Below are 20466 nucleotides of genomic sequence, written 5' to 3'. Positions count from 1 at the left end.
ATATATATTACTCCCCAAATTGTCACCAACAAATGTTAATAACCTTTAATTCACAAAGGGATATAAGAAAATACTGAGTTATTCTAAATAATTTAATTGCAAATAAAACTTTTATAACTTCATGTTATAATTTCATATTATAAAAGAAAAAAAAATGACATTTTATCTAAATAGTTAAAAAGTACAATTTTTACAGTAAATGGAACAAATTATAATACTTTATTAAAGATACAAAAATATAATACTAAATAAATTATTTACGTAAGGTACTTTACTAAAATAATTAACAGATATATAAGTCAGAACCTCCCCTGAGTAGAAAGAATTTACTAGTAAAGAAATTTACGTAAGAAAATTTCTTTCTACAACCCAAGAATGCACTAACAGTAAAGAATTTATATATACTTAGTATATATAAATTCGTATTTCTTTTTATAGTCGTCATTTAATGGGCATATAATTTATGTTAATTGATAAGAAATTCTTCTTATTTTTTTTATAAAAGTTTATATACATACATGTCTTCCAAGAAAAAGCATTCTTAGCACACAATCATACAAAAAAGACTTGAAGCATTTTGAATTGCTACAATAATAGAATTGCTATTTGCTACAATAAACTAAACAAAATTGAACAATAGCATGAAACATCAGAAAGAAATAAAGACTCAAAGAAAACCTCATTCAATTCTCAGTAATCCTGCATTGTTCTGAACAAAGATACAAACCTGAATCTGAACAATCAGAAAATCTCGAAAAATATTTGTCAACTCATTACTGTTCATCGGAAGCCAATTTCTACCAGGCACGTACAACTAAAACAAATATTAAAACGGAACTGTATGATTGGTAAATAGTAAGCGAACAGGGTTACAGCAACACAAACAAGTTCAGAAAATTTTACTCACAATCACATGAAAGTGAAAAATAATTGCCTACCCATCCTACCTGACATAGAAAGAAACAAACATCAGAAAAAAAAGTGTGTGATTGTCAGAGTATATTATATACAAAAATTGGGGGGAATGGTCACTGACCTTTTGTACAGAACTTTTACATCTTCTCCAAGTAATGGACTCTCAAGAAAAAGATCGCCACACTCTTTCAGAAGAACTTCCTCAACTTCAAATGCTCGATCACCACAATACTTGTTCCATTCAAACCACATTTTTGAAATTAATTCCTTCTTGAAACAAATGCTGTTATCCTCCTCTTCTGGAGAATCAGCAGACACCAATCGATACACAAAGACTTTCTTCTGCTGGCCAGGTCTGAATGCACGACCAATAGCTTGGCGAGTAACTGAAGGATTAAGATGAACGTCCAATATAACTATGCGTGATGCCCCGACCAATGATATGCCCTCTCCACAAGCCCTGATGGAGCCAAAGAAGACTTTGGCACCAGGAGAATTGTTAAATCTTTCCATGGACCATTCTCGCTGCTCATAGCTCGATTCTCCTGAGATTACAAATATTTCCTTTCCTAGACTCCACCCTTTACTTTGAATGGTTAACCTTTCTAAATATTTCAAAGGTAGCAAGTATTGACTAAATACAAGGAGTTTCTCTCCGGCTGATTCACACAAATTTAGCATGTTCCAAAAGAATTTGGACTTCACACCATCTCTGGCGTCTGATTTTTCTATCAGAGCATCAATTATATCATCAGATATATTATTTTCTCCACATTTTTCAGCTAAAGATTTCAGTTTAGGGTGCAAATACACGGCGCTTCCTACAGAAGATATCTTGAACTTTCCAGATGACTTTTTTAATTTTTCAATGTCAAGCTTTTGTGTAGGGTTAAGATTGAGAACCACAGTAAAATCAACAAGACCAGGAAGCTCATCAAGAAAATCCCCTTTATAATAATGAAGGACGCTGTTTGTCATCTCACGTAAATCTTGTATGACGGCTACTTTCGCTTTAAAGTCTGTGCCCTTCAAAGTGTTTTCAACAATATCACAGAAGGTTCTCACACCTGGTATATGAACTCTACTATAAATGCGCCTGCGGATAGCTTTTGATGTTTCCATCTTCAAAAACTTTGGACGAACAAGATCTAGAATGTTAAACACCTCCCTGACATGATTTTGATAAAGAGTTCCCGACAGAACAACTTTTCTAGGTGTGTGAACTTTTGCAAGGGATTGAACCATATCTGTGTTTTCATTCCTAGGATTATGCCCCTCGTCTAAAATAAGTATTGAAGGACTCCTGAGTAAAATCTTTTGGCATGATGACGATATATGGTTGGTCCCCTTATCACAGACAATAGAGGAGAACTGTTTGTATCCTAAGAAAAGGATACTTTTCTTCTCCACCCATAAGTTCAACACTTCCAGTTGTTGACTTCTACTATCTGCCTTCACTGTATAAAAGTCGTATAGAGGTATGTCCTCCACTTGCCATGTTTGAAACTCCTTTTTCCATGTTGACAATATTCCCTTTGGAAGCACCACCAATGGTCTTGCATTCGGATACCTGCCTAGAAAACTTTGCATGAAACTTATTACCATGAATGTTTTCCCTGATCCTGGAGCATGGGCTAAGATGCAGCCACCAGGATGATCACCCGCAAGATTTCTAACAAGAAAATTGAATCCGTCAATTTGATGAGGTTTCATCTGTTTCATGTGTCTAGGATGTGCTGAGAATTCAGTTACTATGAGATCATCTTCAGCAACATTATTTGCAAATACATCTGCTTTTGCTTTGGTGTTACAGGATTCATATGCATAAGTCCTTGTGCTCCGTTTAACCTTCAATAAAATACAAAATTAATAAAAATAATAAATAAAGTCAACCTTTAACACTTCCTGTCCAGGCCAGAAGTAATACTTGTTAGAATATAAATAGTAAGAATTAAGCATAGGTATTATTTTATAACGCAGTTAAGTCCACACATGATATGAATGGTCTACCTGCAATATTAATTTGGTTTAATAAAGAGGTTTCTCAGTCCTTAAGGAAAATTTAGTGGAATAAGATAAAAGAAACAGTTTCTCACTGAAGGTTGGCAAATTATCAGAAGATTTTAACTATCACAAGTTGCTATCTGTTTCGCTTGGCATTTTGTATGTTTATGTCCCGCTCTCCTAAAAAATTAATCTGTGTTAAGCATCTAATTTCAACCCCATAATTAAAAGCGATCATAAAACTAAAAGTATATTTTATGTTTATCACATTCATTAACAAAAATATTAATGCAAAAGCATTAGACCAACCTTGTACTGAAACTCAAATATGGTTTCAATTTTTCGGTCAATAATTCCACAAACCCGACAAACATAACCAAGATCATCTTTTAAAATAAAAGAATGATCGCACTCCTCATCTCTTTCTGCTTCTTCATGGCCTCTTTCTACTTCATCTGGCAGAGGATTCGCGGAAACAACCTAGTAGAGGGAACAATTAAATTACATCAATGCCAAAGGAGCCCTGAAACTGCAATTTGCAAGTAGACTTCAATATAATAAATAATTTACTTGAATTTAAATTTCGATGTGTATAGAAGTAGTTTTACAAAGCAGAAAATAAAATCGCAAGTGACATTTACATGTAATGGGAACCTTACATATTGTATACATACAACAGGTAACAACGAATAAACGAGAGCAAAACATTCGAGACTAATAAGGATAATTGTACGCCAAAATGTACAATGTTTCAACAATTCAACTCACATAACTACATTTAATATGAATTTTTTTTTGTTCATAAATCGATGAATGATCTAGTTAACACCGGCACTCAAAGAAGGAACTATGTTATAATTCTTTAACAATTGATTTATTTTCTCGATATTTGGCTGTTAAACTATAGTCATTTTCCTTATCTTCATAAGAAAAATCCATCGTCTCAGCAACCCTTAACCAAACACATCAATTTTAGTAAAGAATTACGAATTAAATTACACAAAAAAAAAAATCATCCAAATGAGTTGATGATAAACTCCACGACAAAGACTGGAATTATTATTTAAAAATAAGAAACAGAAGTAAAGTATTATACTTTGGAACACTCCATTGCCATCGACATCTCCTTCCAAATATCTTCTAAGCCGTCATTATCTTCGGGGTTGACCTGATGATCCTCTTCCTCCTTTACACCGATATGAACACCTTTACCCGCTATACTTGTCTCAATTTTCGGATCTTTACTTTTGCGACGGTTAGGAATGGGAGTACGCTGCCTCTTAAACCCATTGTTTGACACAGAACAGTAAAGCATGTCAGTGAAACAACTTGCATTGAAATGAAGAGAAAGGAAAAAGAGCTAGCATCTTCTCATGAAGAGCAGCTACAGATTTAAATCTAAATACACAGAGGCTTAAGAAGTTAGCTAAATGCAAATGTCAAGCGATTCAAATGAAAAATTGACACATGTTCAAGAAAGGCAAACGGTTAAACTCTTACATCATCATTCACTGTTCACTTTTCAACATTAATATGTGAATAGAAGGAGCAAAGAAAAATAATATAAACAGATAGTACGACATGTAGAGAAAATATAAATCCAGACACATCCTCTATTTTCATTTTCAAACCCATCAATTTCCCAATCACCATGTATAAAGGATCAATAGTAAACATTCAAGTTTAGTAATTCGTCCAATCCAATGGTTTCCAAACAATGACCACAAGGAAAAAAGTTTATTCAGTGAAACTGGGCCAAAGTATCTAGAAATTAATGACTTAGTTTAAGAGAACTATGCAGTCTTAATCAATGTTTTAAAAGAATCTTCAGCCACACCACAAAAGGTTGAAAATAAATGCTACAATTTTGTTAAATTATCGGTTAGGCCTGTAAGTCATGTTTGCAATAGAGGGAAAAATAATCGAATGAGTGGGGAGGGTAGGGAGCGTGATATAGGAATCATGCAGTGTGGCCAAAAGAGTGCGGCCAAAAGAGAGAAAAGGAGTATATACGAAAGGTGGGTAACCAAATGAGTAGGGATTATTCTGATGTTCTGGGTGGTGATTTTGTGTATAGGCGGTCTTTTCTCATCCTCTGATTGGTTTTACTTGATGACTATTCCATATTTGTAAAAAGGTATTTCCATCCATAATTATTTGCTGTTTCCGTTGGATTAGAGGAATTTTCCCTTAATCAGTGATCGTATAAGTTTAGCTACTTCCTTGTTTGAAACCTTAGTTCCTATCATTATCCCCAGACGGAGCATGTTACAAATATATTATTCCAAATAAAAAATTATGCATATTAACAACTATTATTTCAATTTGGTATTTCATATATTTAAATTATTACAAAATTAAGGAAAACTTACAACTGTCTTCATCACAACAGGAGACGGTGCAACTAGCGGCAACACAATTTCAAACTGAACAATTGATTTATTTTGTCTATAATCTTCTTCTTCTGAAGCTTCATGAAATGGAACAATAAATTTATTGTGTATATCATCTTCCACTTCTGAAGCTTCATGAAAAGGAACAATAGCTTTTTTATCTCCATCATCTTCCACATCTGAATCAATGTGAATAACAGCAACTGGAGCTGCATGAACATTCTTCTCAATGTTTTCCCTCGCCAAATCTATGACATTATGATATGTCAAACCAGTGTCGTGTTGATCTTCGAATTTAGTAGTGTCTTCATCGTGGTCAGTTACCACATTCATGAATTGATTAACAAGTTCGGGATACTTTGCAAAGTAAGGTCCAAGTATCTGCATTTTTATGGCTACAAGGTCCTCTATCTCCTTTGTGACACTTCCATATTTCCCATGCTCTATATGAACCACAATATCCGAAATTGCAGATGGATTCGTATGGTCAGAGACATCTGATAACTTCTGTCTTTTGCCTATGTCAGGGCCAGAGGAAGATCCTGGTTTCACAAAATGAAACTAAACTCAGAAGAACTGTAGATATTCCATCATGAAGCAGAACCAAATATTCTCAATGCTTATATACTTCCACAAGACTCAAGTATTACGTTACACAAACCCCAGCACGGTTTCAACTCCTACCAGCAACTAATCAAATCAAAATAAAAGAAAACCATAAAATCATAAAATATAATTAAAGGAAAAAACTTAAAAATAGTACCTTAGATGTTTTTTTTTTTTTCTGTTCTCTAATTAAAACTCAAGTATCACCATGATTAGCGTAAAAAAAAGGCACAATTGATAATTCACACAAATAATACAAATCTTTGTTAAGTTTTATTAAGCATATTACACAGCTAAAATTCTAGTACTGAATTAAAAACACTACAAAAGGCTCTTTAAGAGAACACTATATAAAGTTTCGTCCTAAAAGAAAATGTTCGGACTCAACATTCTTACAATACATGCTCAGAAACCACTCTGCACGCAAAAAGAATAATATATATATATATATATATATATATATATATATATATATATATATATATATATATATATATATATATATATATTCTCATTAAATCCTAAAATAAAAAATGAAATAATCCACCAAAAATTTGGGATAAAATTAGAAAGAAAAAGGAAATTATATTGAAATTGCAAATAATATACGTGGTGATCAACAGTTTTTAATGTCAAATTTAAAAAAAAATAAAATAGAAGAGAAAGAAAGAGCAAGATAATGAAGAATATACCGGTTGAACGACAGCGCTTAGCTGACAACACGTCAACAGAGGACTCCATCGGTAACTTTCAACGAAATGAAGAAACTGAGAATTGAAGCAAAAACAGATAAAAATATTGCAAACTGAAAGAGAAAGATAAAAAACAAGTGTTGAATTCATCCATTTTCTATCAGAGATTGTAGAAAATCAAGAGAACGAGGGTTACCGAGAAGAAGAAATGCTGAAGACTGAAAATGAGTTTGAGAAATGCAGAGTGAAAGCATTGTACAATTTATAGAGTGAGTAATGCACGGAGTATTGAGTTTCCATCGGTCACAATGGTCCTCTGTGTCGCAGCTGCAGCGTTCATGCAGTGTGGATGCGGAAGCTGCGAGTGTGACGATAAAGTTGATCAAAAAATTCAAACCATTAGATTCACGTGAGACGTGATATCAAAATTTTTAACTGTTTGATTGGTTTCGGTCAAACTGCATTTCCAATCACGTTGCATGCGTGTGATGGTGATTAGACGCATTTAATCACCGTTAAAAATACATGTAATAATTTACATAAAATATTTTTTTTTAATTTAATCAAATAGTAATTTTAAGTTTGCTTAATGACATGATTATTAAAAATTAATTAAAATCATCTTAAATTTTGAAAAGGAAATTTTAGGACACAAATAATTTATACACGCATTATAGAGGTATATTTATTTATGTATTATATTAAATGGAAAGATAAATGATTAAATATATAGAAAACAGCACAACTATTTTATTACCAAAGGTGTTATGAATTTCAATAAATGCATAATTTTAATTAGTGCAGGAAGAATAATTAATTTGATGATAAATTAGGAAAAAAAGAATTAAATTTTAGATGTGGTTATTTAATATTAATCATAAAAATTAGTGTTTCAATTAATTTAACGTTATTAAAAATAGTTTTAAGTAATTAATTGCAAGCTTACTTTTAGGAAGCAACTTTTGCAAAGAGCCCATCATTATAATAAGATTTTAAATTTAAGAACAAATTTAAAAAGTTGACTTAGATAAGATTCTATATATTAACGATAAAAAAATTAATATTTTAATAATTAGAATAATTTTTAAAATGTAAAAAAAATGTAGACAAAAAATTGACAAATTTCGATTCTTCTAAAAATCCAAATTTATATGAATATAATGTAATTTGCTAAAAAGTAATATAACATAGTTAAGCTTATTTAAGGTAAAATAAAGTTTAATGTGAATTCTTTATAAATAATCTATATTGTACACACACACACATTTAGAGTACTCTATAGAAGTAATTTACATCACAATTGTCATTTTCAACATTGTGTTTTTTATTTTTATTTTTTTACACCTCACTAATCTTTTTAATGAAATATAAATTTTATATATATATATATATATATATATATATATATATATATATATATATATATATATATATATATATGTGTGTGTGTGTGTGTGTGAATAAGTAAAGGAAAGAAATAATTTTATAAAAATAATAATAGTTTGAAACGAAAAATATTTATTTTTTTCTAAATTTATATATTATATATAATTTCTTTTAAAAAATAATATCTTTTTTACTACTCAATAAATTCAAATATATCACAAACATGTCATTACTTTCTTATAAAATATTTATTCTTTCATAAAAAAATTCTGTAATGTTTTGCTGATTTAAATTTCTTTAAAATATATGTATTTCTAAATTTGTATTTATCATATATATATATATATATATATATATATATTAAAAAAATTAATTCATCTAATTTTTACTTGTCTGATTAATTAAGCATACACAACTAATTTCAATTTTCTCTCTAAACATTTATTTTTAATTAATTTAAAATCAAGAAAAAAATACAAAAATCAGCTCACAATTCAATTTTCCAAATTCTAACAAAACTAAAACTTATGCTATTTCAATAGATATAAAGAATAATATATTACCTAGAGAAATAAAATTAGAAAGTGTTGTATAGAGGTTTAAAATTTGAAAAGTGTACTCTATAGAAGAAAAGACAATTGTTACTTCCCTTCACCTACATCTAATCATAACCTATTTAACGTGTTTTTGAAAAATGACAATTGTTGAAAAGAAATCAAATAAATAAGCCAAATGAAGTATCTAAAAAGAGTATTTTTTAAGTGACTGTATATTTCTTTCTATAAATAACTCTATCCATTTATATTGAAAGCATTTTGGATTTGGTGAGTTAATCTTTGTTTAAGCAAACTAAATTTTGTTTTATCATCCGTAAACACCTTTTAATATAAGTTAGATGTGATTCGTTGTTTAAAAATTTGAACTAGTTCCCCAAAGAATATTTGTACATTAGCTTTGATAAGTTAAAAACAAAAAGTACTATTGTTGTAAGTTTGGAATAACATTTGAACAATATATACATTAGCATAACTTGATTCGTTGGTAAAAAATTGAACATATATCATATTAGTTTTTTATGTTATGTATTATTATCTTATTCTTTATTTGTATTTGATCTTTTAAGCTAACATTAGTTGTGATTTTTTTTAAAAAGTCTTAAAATACAATTTAATATTTTTCTTTATTTTCCTGTGATTTGTAAGATAAAACTCTAAATTTGATTAAAGATAACTTTCAAATTTGCTTGGAGAAATATAGTTATAATATCATATCTAAGTTTTATGATTTTGTCTATTATTTTCCTATAACTATTTTCGTTGAAACTTATTTTAATAAACGAAAATATTAGAGGTTAAGCTTATGACTTTCTTTCACATAGCTGTTTGTAACCTAGAAAAAATAGAATTTGTTTCAATATTTATTGAAAGGAAAATTCAAAATCTCTAATATAGGCGTTTCCTAATACACAAAAAAAAAACTAGAACAAATAGTACACTCACTAAATTGTTTTAACATTATAATCTAAGCACAATTCATTATTTAATGTAATTGTTTTTCACTCTTACAATAATTATTTAGAAACTATCCCAAAAGAATTTCTATGACAAACTTACATGCACCTATGATGCTGCATTAATATTCTCCAACTAAATTTAGATTTTTCCTTTGATAATTTATATTTTATTAAACGCATTGAATTATTACATCATTATTAAAGGCCTTGTATGTACATTTTCTCTTATTTTCTAATCAATCAATGATCTTAAAACCTTCTCACCAAATGCACAAAAATTAAACTTCTAAAACTATAAGGAAACAAGAAAAATGAAGTTGCAAGACATGATGACATTGATGGAAGAAAAATGTTAATGAAATTAAAAAGATTAAGCACATAACATACATACATACATACATACATACATACATATATATATATATATATATATATATATATATAATACTTTGCTGGTTTAATCTGTTAGATATTTTGCATACACGTTCCTCAAACACGAAAACAGCAACAAATTCCAGAAAAATTATCAGCAATTGAAATCTTGGTAGGGACAAAAAGGAAAAACAACATAAGATATGGTGCAACTAATGTTACATTGCTTAAACTTTTTCAAAGGTAGTAAAAGAATAATACAGCTAACAAAATTCATATGAACCAAAAAGAAAAAGTAACTATGATTGGAACCATTTCCTAAGCTGTTTTGAAGGCTTTTTCTCTCCATTCTCTTGGGAACCCTTGTGTGAGAACTTGGATCTATATTGTTCTATTAGCATGTCAAGCTTGTCTACTACGTCCTTCCCTACTGAATCTTTATTCTTCTTAGGCCGTTTCTTAGAAACCACCTTATGCCCTGCTTCTTGTTCTTGATTCTGCATCTTTCTTTTTCTAAACCCAGTTTCATCATCTTTGTTTCCTGATTTTCTTCTGTTAGTGGAAGCAGCAGTGTTTTGATCTTCAACAGATGCACCACCAATTTTCTGGCCATTTTGAATATTCTTTGGCTTCATGGACAAGGCTTCTGGATTTTCTTTCAGTGCCCTTTTGCTCTTTTTGTTGCCTTTCTGTCTTTTGGATTTTCCATTTGCCAGTGTATCACCTGATTCACCATTTGAATTCACTACTGCTTCCTTTGCCGGTTCACCATGCTCTCTAGACTTTCGTTTTCTGTCCTCTCTGTGATCTTCTTTCTTGCCAGGTTTGTCATTTTCCATATCATTGTTGTCATCTTGAGGAGCCTGCTGCTGAAATTGCAGCTTTGCCTTCCGAAGTTTAAGTGTTTGAACATTATCAAGAGCAAACTCCACGATTGGTCGATGTTCAGCACCAAATGTTTCTAGTGTCAATGAAAGCAAACTATAAAACAAACAGAAATAAAAGTACAAAAGAGTATGATTCCCAGAGATGATGAGAAAATGGTTGTCACCAGGATTATTGTTGAGAACTCTCAGAGCCACAAGGGCATGCTGATGCTCAGAAAATTCAACAAAGGCAACTCCCCGTGAATAGCGTTCTTGAGCTACCTTTCCGTTCTTATCATTTTTCAAAAACTTTATCTGCATATTGTACGTATATTTTGTTAAAATGTAAAATGACACCATTAAAGCTTTACAGAAACAATAATTAACAATTTGTAGTTATGATCTACTTGACCAACCTGCCGAATTACAGGTTTTTGCTTGGTAGCTCTGGAGATGACTGCATCAATGCAAAGCTTCTTGAGTTCTTTCTCATTCATTGACTTGGGTAAGTTGTAGATAATGAGTCTAGTTCTTGAAACATGAAAATTTGGAGATTGAAGCTTTGTCTTCTTTTTCCTCTCCAACCTATATGAAATTTCCATAAATAATGTTGAGCACTAACACCAGCTGAAGAAATTACACTTGAGCAAGAAGATAGAATTTAAACCACCACATTTGCAAGATCAAATGCAACATAACATTCGGAAATCAGAATAGTACGAGTGATGATATTTGAAAATGGATTGTGAATCTATAGCTCATTTTGTTCGTTTGTGGATCTATACACAAAATGGATTGTGCCAAGAAATTATATATTATCTTTTCAAGAGACCTTTTCTCCAGCCCTCTGGTGATTTTTCTCAACAAAAACTACTAAACATGAAAATAAAAAGGAAAACAAGTAGAAGAAGACAATACAAGTGTTTTTTTATCTCCTAACGTTCACATAGGGTAAAAGTAGCACATATTAGCAAAGGATTGTAACAATTTGAGAGTTGGAGATTAAAATGTCACTCAAGTGCAGCCCATATAATAACTATAACCAACATGATAGATGTGAGTTAAAATAATACCAACAGCGCTCCAAACCACACAATACTCACTCTTGGCGTTTTAACATATCACTGGCTGAAACCCCTTCAGCAGCTGTAGTTCCCTCAAGAATAAGTCCCTCCTGTTACAGTTTAGTTGAATGCAAATGTTAATCTTAAGCATATCTATCAGCTTCAACAGCCTACTCCACAAAGAGTTACAAAGGAGAAGACAAACCTTTGCCAAGTAAAGATTCCGGTGGTCATTAACCTCATTTTTTGCTTTCTCCAATTCCTTGTCATGTGCCGATTTCTTATCCAAAGCCTTTAAAACTTTCAACGGTCTACCCTTCAGCAAAATACCTGTCCCGGAAGCAGCAATAGCAGCTGAAATTGCAGTATTAGCTGCTTCTACAGTTTTAAACTTTAGAAAACCAGTTCCTCTTGGTCGCCTGCATTGAGTAAAAGGAGATAATGAATAATGCCCTGTGAAATAGACACAGAAAAATAACACAGTGACATACTTGGTAACTTGGTGAAGAACAGGAGCAAAGTATTCTACTTCCCCAAACCCAGAAAATCGTTGTTTTACTTCTTCATTATCACATTCAAAGGGAAGATTACTTATAAAAACTGTTCTCTGCAAATCTTCTTCTGTTCCCTTAGGATTAGATAACTTGTTTATGCTGGAAATGTCAGGCTTAGAAGCACCTGAAACCTTTTCCAAGTCATCAGATTCTTTTCCATCAGCATCCTTAACAACTTCATCAGGTCTTGATTCTTTGTTTTCTTTGGACAACATAGAATCATTGTTCTCAGATGTTCCTTTGCTTGAGGATCCAAGCAAGTTGTTAAGAACCTTTCTTGCAACGTCTGCCTCCTTATCAAAATTATCTTCAGGAGGAGCTCCCTCTTCCACCATGGCACTAGAGTGGTTTGTATCATTATCATCTCCTTGGCCAGATCTTTTATCAACAAGCTCCACATCCTCCTCATCACTATCTTCATCACTCAAGATTTCTTCTTCTAAAGAAATTGCAAAGAATGCATTATTTGAATAGTTCAGATCCAAAATAAAGGTTTTTTGGCATACTTAAATAAAGAAGACAAAGATGAAGAGTGAGACTTAGGAAAAATCTCCGATGGTGTATTTGTAGGCTAGAGCAATGACCCAATACTTCAAATGTTATATGTTAGCAGTTCACTAAGAAATAATCTCAAACTTTTCCGTTGGAATACATTACAACTAAAGTATTAAATGAATAAACAATAAACCAGGGACATCACAGCTTACAAAAGAATCAATAAACGTTTACCTCAACATAGAGATAGTTACCAAATAGAAATCTATTGGACTTGAATTTAAAAATCTCTTTAAAAAAACACCATCATATGATTTGCAACCAAGTCTACAGCTACTCAGCAGCTTGGCTCCAATTCATTGGCCACTCAAGAATCCATTTAAGTTTAGAACAACATAGAAATGAGAAGAATATTATGCGCAACATATATTCAATTCAGTGTATTAAAGATTGAACCACAAAACAAGAATCTGGCCTTTTACTCCACAAAACTACTAAACAGCTGACTAACGTAATAGTGAAATTGAGGTTAACCCCAACATGAGAAAAGTGATAGACTAATCCCAATTTCTAATTCAAAAGTAAAAACTTACAAGTGCCATGTTTTAGCATAGTCTACTTGATTAAAATATAGATACATGACATTGGTCACAAGAAGTTTACCAAATAATAATACTTATAACTTAAAATAGTAATATTAAATAACTGGTAATAATGCATTGAAAAGCCAAAAGGCACTTCAACTGAGGAATATCTTCGTTCAATTCAAATATAGACTACAAAAGTGGCTGATGAAAGTACCCTCTTCACTATAAAAATTACCTTTCTCTGAAGCAAGAGTATCATTCGTATCACTACTAAATATCTTCTTTGGAACAGCCCAATCAACAGCTATGACTCGTTTGGCAAACTTTGATCCATTCAGCTTTTGAATGGCCTGAAAAAGAAACATGAAGCTTATATGCAGGTTATTTCAGAACACAAAGAAGTAAATAAAATAAAACTTGGTAAAAGTACATACATTTTCTGCATCTTGCTTGCAGGTAAATTTTACAAATGCAAAGCCCTTAGACAGACTGCAGAGGAGAAGATGGGAAAAGAAAAACATTTTAAGAAACCATTATATATGATAGCATATTGAAACTCTTAATAAATAAAAAGTAGAAAGAACTTACCCTGTGTCTGACTTTTGTGGAATAAATACGTCCCACACATATCCAGCAGATGAAAACATATCTCTTATTTCAGTATCTTTTGCCTGCATCCATGTTTAGTCAACTAGTCAGAAGTCAAGGTATCCAAGAAAATTTATTTCAAGTTTTTTAATTATAGGCATCGAACCTTGAAAGGAAGGTTTCTGACAATAAGCTTCCATTTCTGAGTCTTGGAGCCCTGACCCACATACAGCAGAAAGTTGTTTAAGAAGCAATATCTCGTTCAAGATCTTACATGGTAAACAGGGAAGTAAACATCATCTACAAACAATTAAAATTCACAGAACAAAAGCATAAACACTATGATGTCAATATCCCACCACCTAATAGATTATTAGATGAATCTGACAAAGTGCACTCAGACAGTTACTAAATGCATTCTAACCGCGCTAAAACTGACTTCCAAATGATGAGCAGGGTACACACATCTCCTACTTCAAAAAACATATTGTCATGTATATAAATACACACTCAAAAATGGAGACAACAAATAAGAAAATACTTTTCTACACCAACATAGGAAATAGAGACTAAACCCAAACCCAAGTGAAAATCCTATAAAGCCTTTAGAAGCAAAACGCATCACAAAACATGGAAACAACAAATAAGAAAGTACTTTTCCACACAAACATAGAAACAGAGACTAAAATCAAACCCAGATAAAAATCCTATCAAACCTAAAGAAGCAGCACACGTCACAAATTCTCATTGCATAACTTCCTTTATATTAAGACCATGCACACCATATTCTCCTGATTAATGGCAGAAAAAAGCTTAAGACTACTAATGAGCACTTAATTTTGCATAAAAAGGAAATTAAGAGAACAGGTTTTTGACCTACTCAGTTTTTAGAAAATGAAAAACATATTCAATGCAATTAATACCATGGAATACAAATTTTAAGACATAAAGCAAATTTATGAATACAAAATGAAATGGTACAGCTTCTGTCAGCTGGCAGTTATTCATATATATATATATATATATATATATATATATATATATATATATATATATATATATATATATATATATATATATATATATATATATATAATGTTTTGCTGGAGCTGATGATATTGTAACTCTGTTGAGTTCTATGGCAAGTACTTTACCTCTCCACCCAATTGGCGGGCCCAAATTGTTTCTCCCCTTATCACTTTTTTGTGCAACATTGCAACAGAAAGTCGAGCTGATTTTACACTTGTATAAAGTACAGACGAGGCATCCATGGTACAGCCATCTTGCATGAGACCTGGAAAATTTCCAAAGTGAATTCCACAATACCAAGAAATACAAAGAATCTTTGAATAAGTGATATAATGTATTTAATCTTGTTGAATTGCCAATTTCAGTGGAAGAACAAATTTCAACATCCATATCTGCGCTCGATATGATTACATGAGACAAAATACAACTAACATTTGTTCAAAATGTGAAAAGGGTTTGGCATTAAAACAGCAATAATGACCATTAACCATGCAATAAAGGCAGTACGAGACAGCAGCAAACCTAATTAGAATCAGCTCACACACAAACCACAAAATAACTTTACACCAAGTATAAAGCAGCTAAAATATTACTTGCAAAGAACATGAATGCGACCTGTTTTATTCAATAAAAAGGAAAAAGTTGAAGATCTTTTTATATCACATATAGAACATAATAGACATGTCACACAGTATTAGATAAACATAAAAACATATATCATCTGCATTATATATCATTAGCAGAAAAGATAAAATCCAGTTACCATGTTTCTCAAGATCTTTCCTTGAAAGAGGGTAGTTAATGGAACACACAGTGCCAATCTCTCTGGCTTGGCTGTGAACTTCTTCAGCCATATCAGAATCCTTGAGGCCACCAAATATAACAGTTCTAGCAACCCTGTCAAAAGAAAAAAATAAACAAGACAATTCAAACATAAGAAGCATCAGTAAGTTGGAATCAGGTAATCCAATTAGTCATTTCCATTTAATCACATCCATGCTAAAATCAACTTCCTGGATTCATCTTTTATCTCTATCGAAACTAGCTGATTTAAAAAGGTTGGATTAAAAACAATTGCAGGGAAAAACAGATAATACCTCTGTTTTTCTGAGCAACCACCATCATCTGCAACATCATTACAAAGAGCTGATTTTTTTGTTTCCATTGGGTTCTTTGAGTTTTTTTGTTTACTTGTGACTTGTACTTCTAGAAAAGAAAAATAAAAGAAAATATAAGACAAGGGGAGAATTATAAATTATCAAATTATAAAATAATCATAAAAACAAATTGACAACCTTCCTTCAAAACTGAAACATGCTTCTCTGTTCCAGATGATTTGCTGTCGTTTACATCATCACCTTTTGGTTTCACAAGATCATCTGGTGTTCCAGCTATTACATTACAAAAGAGAGGGAAGAGAAAACAAAGGAATAAAAGGATTAACAAGGTTAAATTAGTTTCCTTGTCTTTTCAAACAAGGTGGAATATTAAGATATCACAGCATGCTGAACCACAATTATAGAGTTACCATCAACCTTTATTTGGTTTTGAATTTCGTTCCTCCCGAGGAGGACGAGGCATTGCATGCTTCACTCCAATTTTACGGCCTTCAACAGACATACCATTCTTCAGCTCAATAGCACGATTGGCATCTTCCTCAACAGCACTGAAGATGGAAACAATTAATTACAAACTGGGAAAAGCAAGTCACACATGTTGATTCTAACAAAGGTAAGAGAGAAGAACACTACAACTCAAACAAAAACAACGATAACAAATTATGATTATGGACTAATTTAACAATAACAACAACACGGCTATATATCACAGTCACCATCAAAAGAAGACAGGTTTCATATTATTGAAGCACTACACAACTTGAACATCCAGAATAAAGTTTGTCTATTGATATCTTCTTGAGTGATTTTCGCAAATCATGATGCTTTAAGTTTTATTAGCAACTTTGCGGCAGGATCATGGAGTTTTACTGATGAGATACAACAGCTGAAGAGCATAAGAGCATATTGCAATCCATGTTTGAGGATATTTTCCAGAAAGGGGAAACTTTCACTTGCGTACTGACTACTGAGTATTCATATTTTTTGATAGCTTTAGTTGAATGAGTTTTTGGCCAAAGCATAGGCATGAAACCACATCAAAAGAACTAGCTAGAACACAATAATATAAGCTAAAGCCCGAAATTCAATATCAAGTCATGACATCGAGAGCTTATTATTTGGACAAACTTTTCCATGAGAACTTCTAAAACAATGAAAAAAAAAAAGAATTTCTCCAAAAGTTAAAACTATTTTATCCATAAGCTAGTTTGCAGTAGGTCTTTCATTCGACTTCTCTAAATTTTTATTTTTTAACTTGTCCACAAGTTAATTTTCATTTATGAAGAAGTCCGTCTCATTTTTTTCTTCTCTCCTAGAAGTTTTTATCAAGAAGCCTCACAACTGGTAGTGGTAAGAGAACCAAAGACAGTGATAACAACAAATTAAACTTTTGGAAGTTAAATATAAACTCACAATTGGACATAACCGAAACCACGATGCTGCGCTGACCCTGTGGATCATTAAACAAAGAAAAAAATGTCAAAAATACAAAGAGCAAAATTATACACCTCACTTATGCCTGAAGTCTCCGCATACATAATTTTGTTTCGCCAGTAGTATAGTATAACCTATTGACACACATACATAATCTATATGCATCATCTAATATACTTCAGTTATTAAACCCTTACCTTTCTGTGTGACCATAAAGCAACGCCGCACAGGTCCAATCTCACTGAATGTCTCCTCCAACTGATTTTACATTTTTTTTGTACAAAAATTTAAACAGATACATTATAAAAAAAAATCTAACCAATTAACAAACAAACAAATGAAAGGAGAAGAACCGAGGAAGTAACGAATACCTGAGAATTGGAAAAGGAATAGGGTAAGTTGGAGACAAAAAGTGTGGAGGGGCAGTGCTCTTTGCCTCCATTCTCCTTCATTTTGTTCTTCTTTCCCATCTCTCTTCACACCCTCTTTTCTTCTTCTTCTTCTTCTTCCTTTCTCACCAAAACTTCTAGTATCTGTAAAGGATGGTTTTTTATTCAGCATTATAAACGATTCCTCATTCAATCAAAAACCCAAATGGAAAAATAAAGATTTCGTTGCGGCCACCTGAGGCAGAGAAAGGAGTGCAGTATTGAGCTGGGTCTGTGTTAGGGGTTGCAATTTGCAATGTAGCTTTTGAACAAGTAAACCAGGGTTTTGTGGAAGAAGAAAAACCCTTATTTAATAAAAAAAAATGTAAAATTTGCGTTGTTATAAAAGTTTAATTACATATTTGGTTTTCTAATTATTCAAAACAAAATTACATTAATTTACTGTTATTTAATTACTAAATTAAAATGATATATATATATATATAGATACATATTTTCTTCCAAACTTATTCTAAACCGCAAAATAATTATATATATTCCATGTATTTAATCAAATAAAAAGTTTTATTATGTTTTAAATAAACTTGAGAATTTTAAATTAAGTTTTTATTAAAGTTTTATACAATATTGAAGGTTCAATCAAACAAAATTTATTTAATTTTTTATTAATAAAGTGATATGGTTATTAAATGACGTACTTATTATTTTATTATTTCTTAATTTATAATTTTATATTTTCATAATTTTATGATTTTATAATTTTGTAATCATATAATCTTATAATTTTATAATTTTATAATTTTATAATTTTATAATTTTATAGTTATAGTGTTATACTTTTATAATTCTATATTTTTATTATTTTATAGGTTTGTGTAATACTTTTTTATGTCAAGTCCAAATTGTATAATTCATCATTATATTGAAGATGAATAAATGATCTCGCATGTTGCCTAAGTTTTTTTCATATTAGTCTTTTCTATATTGTATAACTCATAAACTCTTTTTCATACTCTTTTTCATACTTTTTCCTGATGCGATGTTCATTCATCCAGCTTCAATCCATAATATGTTTGTAACAAACTCCATCAATCTCAAATTTTCAACTCTTACAAGATTAGGTTTTACTCATTCAGAACAAATATTTTTCATAATTTGATAACATATATACAAAACAGTCTAAGATCATAAATTTGATAAAATATTTTGGAAACATTTTGGATTAGTCTTTGAAATACACGAAATAAAAGTGATAACTCGTGAGTACAATCAAGTATGCATCCAAAGAACAATAGAAAATGGTTTCAAATGAAATTTTATCAAATTTATGTATAAACTTTAACGTACACTTTATAACGAATTATGAAAATTAATTTTTCCAAACTATCTGATAAAAAATCCTAGATTTAATACAAACAATTAAAATTTTAATCATTTGTACTAAATTTTATCTGATGTCTAATATGATATGACAATTGTCCCTATACTTTTCATCATCATAAGATTAAGTTCTGCATAACAACTCAACAAGATTAGCTCGACAACATAATAGTTCGGGCTCAACAACTTAATAGAATGAGCTCGACAGCACAAAATCATATATAACATCAACTACTACAGTGGTCCGATGTCTAAAGTGTATATAACAATGGTCTGACATCTAATTGTTCATTTTTACATTGATTTTTTTTGTTAACGTTGAATGTTAGAAGATAAAAGATTATTTCGCACTGGTGTTTGATAAAAAAAAATAAATAAAAAAATAAAATTATATAATTTTATGCTTTAAATAATTTTTTTAAACTAAAATATTTAAAAACCAGGGTTGCAATTTGCGTTTGGAAAAAATAAAGATTTCGTTGCGGCCACCTGAGGCAGAGAAAGGAGTGCAGTATTGAGCTGGGTCTGTGTTAGGGGTTGCAATTTGCAATGTAGCTTTTGAACAAGTAAACCAGGGTTTTTTGGAAGAAGAAAAACCCTTATTTAATAAAAAAAATGTAAAATTTGCGTTGTTATAAAAGTTTAATTACATATTTGGTTTTCTAATTATTCAAAACAAAATTACATTAATTTACTGTTATTTAATTATATTTAATTACTAAATTAAAATGATATATATATATATATATATATATATATATATATACATATTTTCTTCCAAACTTATTCTAAACCGCAAAATAATTATATATTTCATGTATTTAATCAAATAAAAAAGTTTTATTATGTTTTAAATAAACTTGAGAATTTAAAGTTTTATACAATATTGAAGGTTCAATCAAACAAAATTTATTTAATTTTTTATTAATAAAGTGATATGATTATTAAATGACGTACTTATTATTTTATTATTTCTTAATTTATAATTTTATATTTTCATAATTTTATGATTTTATAATTTTTATAATCATATAATCTTATAATTTTATTATTTTATAATTTTATAGTTATAGTGTTATAC

General features: G+C 30.6%; 2 protein-coding genes across 3 annotated transcripts; both read right to left on the bottom strand.

Moving 5' to 3' along the window:
* Positions 1–591: 591 nt before the first annotated feature.
* LOC148191648 (protein CHROMATIN REMODELING 35-like) lies at positions 592–6853 on the bottom strand. Of its 2 annotated transcripts, none has more exons than XM_088100203.1 (6): positions 6611–6788; positions 5292–5854; positions 4016–4198; positions 3229–3399; positions 1037–2763; positions 592–947 (listed from the first exon to the last, which is right to left on the bottom strand). In XM_088100203.1, the coding sequence occupies exons 1-6, from the start codon at positions 6657–6659 to the stop codon at positions 944–946; spliced, it is 2697 nt and encodes an 898-aa protein (XP_087956329.1). In that variant the 5' UTR covers positions 6660–6788; the 3' UTR covers positions 592–943. The 2 variants fall into 2 exon arrangements, with proteins under 2 accessions (XP_087956329.1, XP_087956328.1); XM_088100202.1 differs by lacking the exon at positions 592–947 and adding an exon at positions 6807–6853 and having other exon boundaries at positions 1003–2763; positions 6611–6685.
* Positions 6854–10021: 3168 nt separating this feature from the next.
* LOC148191647 (uncharacterized) lies at positions 10022–18332 on the bottom strand. The gene is made up of 19 exons (XM_088100954.1): positions 18241–18332; positions 17988–18149; positions 17814–17874; positions 17596–17632; positions 16600–16730; positions 16360–16455; positions 16162–16270; positions 15828–15961; positions 15190–15329; positions 14202–14252; positions 14036–14118; positions 13882–13936; positions 13683–13797; positions 12303–12804; positions 12017–12230; positions 11851–11921; positions 11164–11332; positions 10933–11062; positions 10022–10842 (listed from the first exon to the last, which is right to left on the bottom strand). Exons 2-19 carry the CDS (start codon positions 18084–18086, stop codon positions 10181–10183), a joined length of 2859 nt encoding a protein of 952 aa, XP_087957080.1. The 5' UTR covers positions 18087–18149; positions 18241–18332; the 3' UTR covers positions 10022–10180.
* Positions 18333–20466: the final 2134 nt, after the last annotated feature.

The sequence above is a fragment of the Vigna umbellata genome, chromosome 10, assembly GCF_029865625.1.
Source record: "Vigna umbellata cultivar VRB3 chromosome 10, Vumbellata_1.0, whole genome shotgun sequence".
NCBI lineage: Eukaryota > Viridiplantae > Streptophyta > Magnoliopsida > Fabales > Fabaceae > Vigna > Vigna umbellata.
Note: the sequence above shows the minus strand (reverse complement) of the source record. Positions and strands in the feature narration are given on the sequence as shown.